Source organism: Galleria mellonella, unplaced genomic scaffold (genome assembly GCF_026898425.1).
Source record: "Galleria mellonella isolate WM207_F2 unplaced genomic scaffold, CSIRO_AGI_GalMel_v1 utg57, whole genome shotgun sequence".
Classification (NCBI taxonomy): domain Eukaryota; kingdom Metazoa; phylum Arthropoda; class Insecta; order Lepidoptera; family Pyralidae; genus Galleria; species Galleria mellonella.
The window spans coordinates 9114335-9126724 of NW_026442119.1; the positions used below are offsets into that span (position 1 = coordinate 9114335).

General features: G+C 31.4%; 1 protein-coding gene across 1 annotated transcript; it reads left to right on the plus strand.

The window, feature by feature from the left end:
• The first annotated feature begins 10048 nt into the window (after nt 1-10048).
• Nucleotides 10049-10998, plus strand: LOC113509862 (lamprin 1.8-10-like). The gene is made up of 2 exons (XM_031910877.2): nt 10049-10108; nt 10588-10998. The coding sequence occupies exons 1-2, from the start codon at nt 10097-10099 to the stop codon at nt 10921-10923; spliced, it is 348 nt and encodes a 115-aa protein (XP_031766737.2). The 5' UTR covers nt 10049-10096; the 3' UTR covers nt 10924-10998.
• Nucleotides 10999-12390: the final 1392 nt, after the last annotated feature.

The window sequence follows — 12390 nt, forward strand, 5'->3', positions numbered from 1 at the left end:
GTGACGTGTTTGCGTCAATTTAATTAAAATTATATTGTTACAAGTTTTTACCCGCGACTTTTTCTGCGTGACCGGGATATGTTTACTGACCGGGATAAAAAATGGCCTATATCCTTCAGTCCAGTCCATGTAGTATGTGTATACCCAATTTCATAGTGATCGATTAAATCATTAAGGCGCTATAAAGTAACAAACAAGCAATCTCACTTTCACATTTTAGTAAGGATTATCTTCTCTATAATACAGGGAGCAAACGAGCATGCGATTCGCCTGATGGTATGTGAACACCACCGCCCATGAGCAATCGCAACACCAGAGGTATCGCAGGTGTGCTGCCGGCCTTTTAAAAAGGAATATGCTGTTTTCTTGAAGGTTACGATGCCGTATCGGTTCGAAAATATTATTCAGATTATGCCTATAATTAATATTATTACATATAATACAATAATCATTATATGTATAATATTATCAATTATTTATAATAATGTAATATATTTTATAAAAAATAAGTATATCTTTAACATTAGGTTTTATAGCCGACAATAGTCGGCTTCAGTGAAATATATTAGGATGTATTATTTAAAAGACTGTTCCATATTAATTCTATTAAATGTGAAATCGGATATTTATCGAATATCTATTTCCATTTTCACCTTACATTATTGTGAGTGATATTGATATTTTCCGCTAATTCTGAACTGAACTTGATAATTGTTTTTGGAATCGATTGTCGATAAAATTATGTTAGTCCCACATTAATTTTGTCACAATGACAAGAATGTTGCCTACTATTATATAGACTATATATGTAGATAAAAATCAGGTGCCGTATGTAAGTGTATTATTTAAAGGCTGCACCTATTTGGCTAATTACTTTATTGTTGCATTTCTAATTGCCAAGAAATGTATAGTTTGTATATAAAAAAATAATTAATAAAAAACATATACGAAAATAGTAAAAATGTTGAGTAAATAAAAATAAAATTTACAATAAATAAAGCTCCATAAATTAATATTTTATAAGGAAGATTTGATCTCATTTTCTTAATATATCCGTATGAAACCGGGACGGCGAGCTAATCATAAAGGGTGTACTGGTTTTCGTTAATTTATTTTGATATCAAAATAAACATCAATATACCATTATCCACTTAACCTCACAATCGTACATATCTCGTAAAGAGCTGAAAAATATGCGTAGGTAATTACAAAAATAAATCACGACAGCTGATTTACTAGGTCAATGCAACGAAACACGGTATTTCCGGTAAATTAACTCAAGTTTGGCATAAACACGTAATTAATTAACATTTTAAAATGCCTCTACCGTCAACAATTGTATCAACAATGAATTAGATTACAATCTAATTAATGCTTATATCTCGCAAGGTCAAGACTGTCAAGATATTATGACGAAAGTGCCCTCTCGTCACGCAAGCTTCATTGATAAATACAATAAGTGATTGTGATTATTATTTCAAAACTAATGTCATTTGCATTGAAAATAATGATAATGCCCATGTACAAAAGAGTTGATAAGTTATTATATTTATTTATATTATCTACATACATTGCCATAAGTTTAAATATGTAAAGGCTCATTTAAATTATATATATTTTAGGGTGATCGGCATAAAATAAAAGTCTGCTCGTTTGGACAGTTATTATATTTCACATTAAATGTTCCAAACACGACTGCCCTTTCCAATATGGTATCGCCATTTTAAATTCATTGATTATAACCACTGAGTCGTTGAATGACTAGTACTTGTTTTGATAAATCATTAATTATTATAAAAAAAATATTCAAAACGTAGAAAATGCAAATAATTTGGTAACACCTTATATATATTTAGCAACTTAGAATGGCAAATACGCTGGCGACCCACCTAATGAAAAGTAGCTACCGTCGCCTATAGACATATAGGCAGTTAAAGCGCTTTAATATAACAAATAAACAGACAAGTTCATTTTCATATTTATAATATTAGTAACAGCGACCCACCTCGGCATCGCAGGCGTAGATAGGGAGAAAGATAGATTAAATACTGCCTATGTTCCTTGTTGATAAATATAGCTTTTTATAAGTGACAGAATTTTTAAAATTAATATAATAATTTTTGAGTTCATCTATCATAAACAAAAACGCAATTTTTTTCTCTTAAATGTTTTTTTTTTTAATCTGTAAAATTATAAATATATTGGTAATTATTATAATTATAAACTTACCAAACAAAATATTAAAATAACAGATAAGTACTATCTCAATTTTCCTTATCTTCCGTATTCGCCAAACGGAAGAATAAACAAAATAAAGGAAACGAATTAATCAGATAGCGCCGCGAACTACTTATTTCTTAAATGTAGTCGTAGTAATAAGTTCAAATAGTGAGCACAAAGAACTGGTTTGAGAACATAGTACCGACATTTTAATATAGGTGTTGTAACAGTTTAACATACTGCCTGTTTTCTGTTTGTTTCGCGAGTTTTATTCCGCATAATATAAATATTTGTATTAACCTAAGTATACTTGTATATGTGTATATTTTGTTTGTATTTAAAAAAAATATATACCATAATGGTAACAAATAAGAATACAACCGTCTGATGGTAAACGGTTTTAAATATTTATATACTTACATCTATCATTTTTCTTCTTCTAGATTCTCTCAATTTGAATCTAAATGACACTAATATGTCAAGTAGCTAATATAATATTTATTAATATTATTCCGTACAAGTAGATTTTACTGCACTAAGAAAAAATAACTTTAATTAAATTTAAACCAATAATAAAACCAATTAATTTAATTTAAGAGCTAAACAGCTGAACAAATTTTGATAAAATTTCTCTAGGACCAATCTACATAATTATTTTAAATAAAAAAAGGATTTTCAAAATTGGTTTATAAATGACGGGGTTCTCAGGTAGAAAACATAAAAAATACGACCGAATTGAGAACCTACTCCTTTTTTGAGGTCGGTTAAATATTTATTATACATTTTCACAATAATCGGCCGACTCTTCATGAATAAATATAGGTAACCGTTGGAGGCTATAAATAAACATTCCAGTTTTATTGCAAGGAGAAATGGCGCGTCGCCACGATGTCTGCGGCGACCAATCTTGATTGCAGTGATACGTGTTTTCCTTATAATATTGACGTTCGATAAATACTTAATTTAGAATACGTGTCGCCCTCTAGTGTCAAGGGTTCCTAGCTTCATCACACACAAAGACCTCTGTTGTTGCTTACAGGATGATAAATGAAAAAGAGTAAGTATATATTCCCACATAATTCAAATTTATATACTTAAAATAATACCTATATTTATAAAAATAGGGCAAGTTTCCGTTACTCCGTGCCAAATATATTACAAAACATTAATATTGTATCGTATAGTAAATTACTAATTAAATAATCGAAAACGTGACGTGACAATCATACAGATAGGTTTACCTTTTGGGTCAATGAACTTATTGCAATAGTTAAGAATGTCATGACTTGACCCAACGTCATTAGTCATCATGTTTGCACCTGATTGAATTGAATGATATATTATTTTGGTAATGGCGTCTGTTTATTGTAGTATTGTATCCTACCATATACCATATGTACATATACTTATTACTTAGTTACTCCAAAATGACAACTGACTAAAGAAATTTTGTACGCTAGACCCTTATTATCTTGACTTTAATCCTTACACAAGTGTAAAGTCTGGACGTATGCCTTATTCTTATGGTCAATGTCACAGCTATATACGATACCACCTATATCCTTTACGAGTTAAAAAAGTAATCCAAGAATTAAATTTTAATTTTATGTATATAGTAAATATTATTTATACTGTCACTACTATAACAACTATATAATTTTAATAGCACTCCATTCATTAAAGCGTAAAATTGGCGTGAATTTACAGGGTACAGAGGAATAACACCTGAGTCCTCAGGAATGGCAACGCATGGGGAGTATCATGGGCGAAACAGTATACTCTGTTATGTCCATGGTACTGCTCATGTCTATAGGCGACGGTTACCACTTTGTTTGTCAGCTTGTTTGCCATTCTAAGTTGTATAATAAAAAAAAGCCTACATAACTACATCGTTTTTCGTTCTTCAGTAGTGGCATAACAAATTAAAATTATATCCTTTAAACTTAAATTAAAACGATAAATTAAAAAAATTACTTATTAATATTAATCAATAAAGTAGTCAAAAACTTACGAAAATTCTTTTATATAGTCATAAATGATAGGCGCGACGAAGGACAACTTGTAAATCATCGATCAATCGCGAAACATCAAACCTCTTGCGATATACTCGTATTTGTTACAAAAGTTGTCGATGTCATATTATACTAATAGATTTGACGTACGAATTAAACAAATCAAATATACAAAGCAAGTTTAAATACAGTATGAATCGAAGACCTTTTATAATTCTAATTACAGCATAAGTTATTTATATTCAACTGTTTAAAATACCAAGTTTTTTTATATTACTATAGTGGCAAACAAATATACGTCTGGTAAACGGAATTACCGTAGCCTATAGTCTCCTGTAATACCAAGGACATCACGCGCGTGTTGCCTACCCTTAAGAAACCTTAATGCGTCCTTTTGACAGAACTCCATGCTGTAGTCTTTACGGAAAGCCACGTCAGGAAAATTATCCTGACACTGAGTCACACAACTCACAACTTGAGTGTGCGCGGGAGGAAGCTCCTTTGAAACCGCACGGTGCGTGACCATTCTAGTTTTAAGGTATGAGGATAGATTCCCTGCTGATAGTGAACGGTGCGATGAAGCATGTCTGTGTCATTTTAAGTTTTAGAACAGTATATTTTGAACTTTGCGTTTTTTACACATATTGAAATTAATTTTCAAGACTTAACACGAAACAACTGCAAGTAAATTATGCTTGCATACTTACTTAATTATTATTGCCGACATTTGACATTCCTTATCACTAATAAGAGGATTATGCAATATGTATGCAATCCTCGTAAACTTTTGCGAACTTTGGCGAATAAGTGTATAATTAAAGATTGTGCCCCATAAAAAGAACTGACTTCAATTATAATAAAACCAGTTATTTTGATTCAAAAACTTGATTCTATTGAACCGATTTTAATAAAATTTCTATGGACCCAATCTATAAATATATCCTTTCAGTTAAAAAAACTTGAAATCAATTTAGAACGGACGAGTTATGAGGTAACAAACATAAAAATGTACAACTGAATTGAAATCGTTCTTCTTTTTGAAGTCAGTTAAAATTGGCATAATAAAGCATAATTATCTTTAAGTATAGCATAATAAGCCGGCATGTAGTAAATTTTCATGGCACTGAAAAAAAGTTACGTATTACATCCTACAGGAATTTTGCTTTTATTGAGAACGGTCGTAGTGATTGGTATTTTTATTGATCTTTCCGTAATAAAGTAAATTCAATTTCTGCATCCAAATAACAAATAATTATTCATTTAGATATGATAGGGGATTAAATTAAACACATTTTTATACAAAATTAGATATAATTAATAAAATAATAACTATAATATTTCTGCTCTTATTATTATATTAATTTAATGTTTTTCGATAGTTTTCGTATAAGAATTACAATTAGGTCACACACAAATTGCAAATAAAAGGACAAACCAATCACATAGCTATATGAAATGATACCATTTTGAAAATTTCATAAAATTATATATAAATAAACGCCTATCACACACAAGAGGAAATGAACACTTCCGTTATGTTTGGTATTTGGCCTCCTATTTAAAGTGCAATGGCTCATAATTAAAATATATTTAGCACGATATTTAAAATAAAATATCAAATTTAAACTGGATTGTGTAAGATTTATTTTAATTTTACTAAATAAATTTCAAAACCTTGGCAATGACGAGGTCAATTTCGAAGATTTGCATGTAATATAGACATAGTAGGTATGTATATAAGCAGATTTTTTTGCTTAGAAAATCATTCTACTCGTAGAAATATACCTCAAAACTATCAATATGATCGCAAAGGTAAATAGTCATAAAATAAAAATAAACAAAAATAATATAATAATTTAAATACATAAGTACCTTGTTTTAAAAACTTAAGTAAAAATATTAGTGAAAACCCATTTACGAATAGACATTACACATACATTTTTGAGTTTGCTCCATATTTTTTGACTTAATATTTTTTTCTAGACATTAATGTCTTTGGTTATTTATAATAAAATATTTATTTATTTATTGTAATAATTACCTAATTATAATAGTTGTTGTACTCATTTGTAACACGGAAGCATCTGTTACTTTTTGATTTATATTTATATATAAATAATAATACATTTTTATTATTTTCAGATTGTTGCAGTCCTTTGCTTCCTCGGTCTAGCCAAAGCAGGCCTTATTGGCTCTAGTCTTGGCTACAGTGGTGTTGGAACACTGGGTTATAGCGGACTTGGTGGTATCAGCACCATTGGTGGAATCGGAGTTAGCCCAGCGATCAGCGCTCCAGTCGCTATCGCCGCTGCCCCCGCCATCTCTTCTGTACCCATCCAATCTACCCCCTTAGTCAGATCCATCGCCACTCCAGTTGTCTCTGCTCCTCTTCTGACCAGGACCATTGCAGCTCCTGTCGTCTCTGCTCCTCTGTTAACCAGGAGCATCGCTACTCCTCTCGCCGTTCCATCTTACGGATATGGCGCTAGCACAATTGGAAGTTATGGTCTCAACGCCTGGTGAACGCCATGATTTTTTTTTCTGTAAATAGTAATTTTGTTTAAAAAAACAGATATTTATTTCAACATCCGTCTAAAGATACATACACATTTAATAAATGATTTTTGAATGATTTATACTTTAATTTTTTTCATTTTACGTAACCCACACGGATTTATTTAATTTGTATTAATAAATATTTCATTTTTAATATTATATAAGGTTTTTAATATGTATTAATAAATATTTCTAAAAGACTCTTTTGTATAAAAATTAAATATAAAATGAATTTTTCGTCATTTTATAATTGAAATTTCACGTACATGTATCGTTATTTATCTGTCTATCATATTTGATAATTTAATTTCTATGAAATTTATAAAATAGTTGGATTACCTAATTATATTATAAATATGAAAGTTTATAAATATATTTGATTTTTTGTTACAATTGAATCACACTTAAAAAGCTAAACAGATTTAAATGAAATTTAGTATACGGGTAGACTATATCCAAATCTAATTATATATAATTCATCATGTGAGCAAAGTTATAGAATACATCTAGTATAGTTACAAAAAATTGACATTTTATAGTCAGTCATGCTGATTTATCGATATATTTACAATCTCCAAACATACATGACTTGTTGTTGACATTAATCATTTGAACTTTTGTTTACTGTAGTGATCATAATTAATGGGACTAGGTATGGGTGATTTGACGTCCGTCCCGATTAAATAACGTATCAAAATTCATAAATCGACTGAACAGTAAACATGATTAAATATAACTCATATCATTAAATTTATTTATGTTTCTCTAAATATATACTGTTACTAACTGGGCTGGGCTGGATAAATTTGTTTTTCCTCCTACCGACGTACCGACACCTATCGAGTCCAATTTTTCTTATACAAATAAAAATATTTTCATTTCTATAATAAATTGATATTTTTTTATCCTAATAAGGCATACAATACTAAATGTTTAATATTTAAAAAAATTCATTAAAATCGGTTGAACGTTGTTAAGCATACGATACTAAATGTTTAATATTTACAAAATTTCATTAAAATCGGTTGATCGTTGTTGTTGAAACATCGTGAGATAGGATTTTTATATAATAGACTAGCGACCTGCCCCGGCTTCGCACAGGTACATATTACATCACACATTACACAACCTCTAAATTGATCAGTGTTTCTCTACTATATTATGCATGTATTATACATATAAACCTTCCTCTTAAATCACTCTATCTATTAAAAAAACCTTATCAAAATCCGTTGTGAAGTTTTAAAGATCTAAGCATACATAGGAACAGACAGACAGGGAGCGACTTTGTTTTATACTATGTAGTGATATATCATATTATTTAATTATTTATATATGTTCATTATAAAAAGTAATATATAATGATACCTATGCAGGTGATATACATAGTTTAATTACTTATACTTGTGTATAAAAACCTGAACAGGGTTTTGAAAAGTATTTAAAACATTCTATTAATACAATAAATACGGGGGAAGGGATTGTTAGTAATGAGATTTAACAGCCCCATTACTAGTAATACACCCTACCAGGTCGACCTCCACGCGATTCTCCCTGGAAACCATAGTGGTTAATTTTTGTTCAATTGGTCACTATAGGCCAACTGACCTGCCTTCATTCTCACCTGTCACCCTACACTGGTACCCCACCAGCGTATACCAATAGCTCAGACGGGGTTACCGTTCCATCTTCACTTATTAAAAAAATACAATAAATGCGAAAGTTTTCAATGATATATGGATGAATGGATGGATGGATGTTTGTTACTCTTTCATGCATAAATTATTGAAAGGATTTGAATAAAAATTGATACACGGATAGGTGTACGAGTATATCATCCTATCCGTGTATACCATAGGATAGTTTAGGTACTAACTTACGCGAGCGGTGCAACGGGATACATTATCTCAGCTACTATCTGTGCACTGCTGAACATAGGCCTTCCAGGGGGGAAGGGATTGTTAGTAATGCGGACTGTCAATCCCATTGCTAGCAATATGCCCCATAAGGTCGACCTCCACGTGGTCTCTCCTGGAAACCGTCGTGTTCAATTCCTGGTGTATCCATCACGATGAGCTACTGACCTGCCCTTTCACTCTCACCTTGCACCCCACACTGGTGCCCCGTTTGTGTATACCGTTAGGGCGGGTGGGGTAACCATTCCATTATCATCAATTAAAAAAAACATAGGCCCATAGACTGCCATAAAGACCAGTCCTGAGCCATCTGTACCAGGATACAGCTCAGTATTGAATATTTAGGATAAATGAGATGTATAGACATGCCTAATACATACAGATATTTTTGCAACGCTATATAGAACGGCATACAAGCACATCTGATAAAAAATAATAACTGTCGCCTATAGACATGAACAGTATAATTTAAGAGATATGAGTAGAAAACAGACGGATGCAGACAAAGACTTTGTTTCATATTATTTAAAAATGTTATAATAGACAATCTGAAATTGCAACGGAACAGCTAATTGATGTGGAAGGAAGTTTCTCGAGTGACGACCCCATAAAAGCAAACAGATGGTAAGATGACCTACCACAAGTTGAAACGGTGATCTCAATGCAAGTGCAAATTATAGGTGGCTTTGACCGTATCTCTATGTCTCGTAATGGACAATTCATTAATAAAATTATAATAATATAGTTTTGTATATATGTGTAGTCCCAGTATAGAACTGGCCACCCATTACTTTTCCTTCTTTAAACATCACCAAAGCCTAACTGCAGTTAACAAGCCGCCTATAAAGCATACAAGAAGGAGACTTTGTACAAAAGTCGATTGCTTGGGTACCTCTGCCCCATTCGTGTTTCTACCGTAAAGCAGTTGTGTTTGCATGGCTGTGTTTCGGTTTGAAGGGTGGGATATAGCCGTGAATTTACAGGGTACAGTGGAATAACACCCGAGTCCTCAGAAATGGCAACGCATGGGGGTTATCATGGGCGAAACAGTAGAACAGTCAGCTTGTTCGCCATTCTGAGTTGTATAAAAAAAATCCTTCATATGGGGGAATATGTGTGTTAACGGCTGATATGATGATGATGGTATATATTGGAGTCTATGATATGTTATAATAAATTAAAACCATAATGAACATTGTTCTGGCAAAATAAATTGAAATTATTGCGTATTAGATGTATGCGAAATTTTTAACAATGCGTAGATCCTTGACAATTAATGACTCCAATTTCCTGAATGCGCATTTGTAAGGGTATATAAATGAACAATTCAATTACGATTATAATACATTTTTTTAAAACAAATTCTGCAGTAAACACATACCTATCCGCAAAATGATTGCTAAGGTAAATAACTACTAAATACGGATTTATTAAATAACTTGTTTTGCATTACAATTATAAAGGTCATCACAATTTTTAAAGTTATATATAGATAATAAATTTCCATACATTTTCAATGTAAACCTTCCTATAAAAAAAATATTATTATTTTTACATACAAATTATTTTAGTAGATATGTTTAAATTCATTGCAAAATATTAGTAGTACTATATCCTTATTAATACTATAAATGTGAAAGTATAATTTTATGTTAACTCATAGCATTTTAATAGCTTAACCGATCGCTATGAAATTTGGTACTACGTACTTTATGGGCTAGAGAGGGATATTTACTTTTTATACGCGCGAACAAAGTCGCGAGTAAAGACTAGTAGTTAATGAAAGCCCGTTATATTTAAAATACACAGTAAAAAATTAACATCGCATCACAATTACAGGAAATAAAATATACAACTATTAATATCAATATTTTTTTTTTCAGATCGTTACTATCTTCTTCTTGTTTGGTCTGGCTCATGCCGGAAACATTGGCTATGGATCTCTTGGATATAATGGTCTCGGCTATGGCGGTCTCAGCTATGGTGGTCTCGGCTATGGCAGTCTCGGCTATAGCAGCTTAAGTTATGGCGGTATTGGCGGTTATGCCGGATATGGCGTTGCCCCGGTCGCAGCCGCTCCTGTCGTTGCCGCTCCTGTTATCGCGACTCCAGTTGCAACCAAGAGTCTCGCTTCTCCTTTAGCTGTAGCTTCATATGGTTATAACCCACTAGCATATGCTGGATATGGTAATTACGGATATGGCAGATTAGCATGGTAAACTTTATCTTTTCTTTAAAAACTTTTTTTTTCTTTGTATGAAATAAAAATATCTAATAAAATTTATTCATTACAAGTATTTGTTCTTTTATTCTATAATTTGGGTGATTTGACATCCGTTCTGATTCAATATTGATTTTCATAAATCGACTGAACAGTAAACATGATTAAATATAACTCATATCATTAAATATATTCACGTTTCTCTAAATATATATTGTCACCAAATGAGCCGGCAAACGTTGTTTCCACCTATGTACTAAGGTACTGACACCTACAGCCCGTAATTTGTCTTTAAAAAATAAAAATTGTTTTAAGAGATAGAATATTTTTATTCCGATAAGGTTGGAACATATGTTAATAGTAATGTGTTTAATTACAAAATTAAATTTAAAATCACTTGAAAAGTTTCGTCGTTATGAATAAATATCGTGGCACGGGATTTTTATTAGAACAAAAACTATATAATATCTAATGGTGCTTACGCAGATAACACAGTTTAATTACTTAAACAGAGAATAAATTTAAGTATAAACCTATTTGTGAATATTTTTTGTGCAACTTAAAATAGCAAACAAGCTGTAGGCCCACCTGATAGAAAGTGGTAACCGTCGCCTATAGACATGAGCAGTACCAAGGACATAACGGAGTATACTGTTTTGCCTATGAGGGTATCCCTCATGCATTGCTATTCCTAAGAAAACAGATGTTATTCCTCTGTACCCTGTAAATTCACTGCCATATATCATTCTTTAAACCGAAACATAGCCATGCAAATACAACAGCTTCACGGTAAAAACATATAAAATATAAAACTGAACAGGTTTTTCGAAAATGATCGATGACCGAAATCGAACTATAGTAATCCTATTAATATAATAAATGCAAAAGTTTGTAAAGATGAATGAATGAAGAGGAGTTTGTTACACTACTAAACGGATTTGAATGAAATTTGATACGCTAGGTTAGGTTAGTTAGGTTACATTGTTTGCCATTTTTGCCATGTTTTCCATTCTTAGTTGCATAAAAAAAAAATAAAAAAAAAATACATCCTTCAGCACACAAAGAATACTTTATGTACTGATTCACACACAGAATACTTTATGTACTGATTAACACAGGTGGAGCCGCGGGATACAGCTAGTGATAAATATTTGGAATAAACAAGGTGTATAGATATTTAACCTTTTCATAAATATCTTTTACTCTAATTAGCTGGTTCAGAAACTAGGCCATTTTGACCTTATAAAAATCCATACATGCTTGTATCAATCCAAATTTCTCCAACTCGACCAATTTAATTTAAAATGTTTTCAAAATTAGGGATATTGATTTGAAAACTTGTTGTAAAGCCTATAAAGAACTCATAACCCCGAAAAAAAAAGAAATAATAAAAGAAAGGATTAAAATAAATGGATAAAAAAGCCATATTTTCACGCCATTTGTACACGATGGTTCACGTGTTATC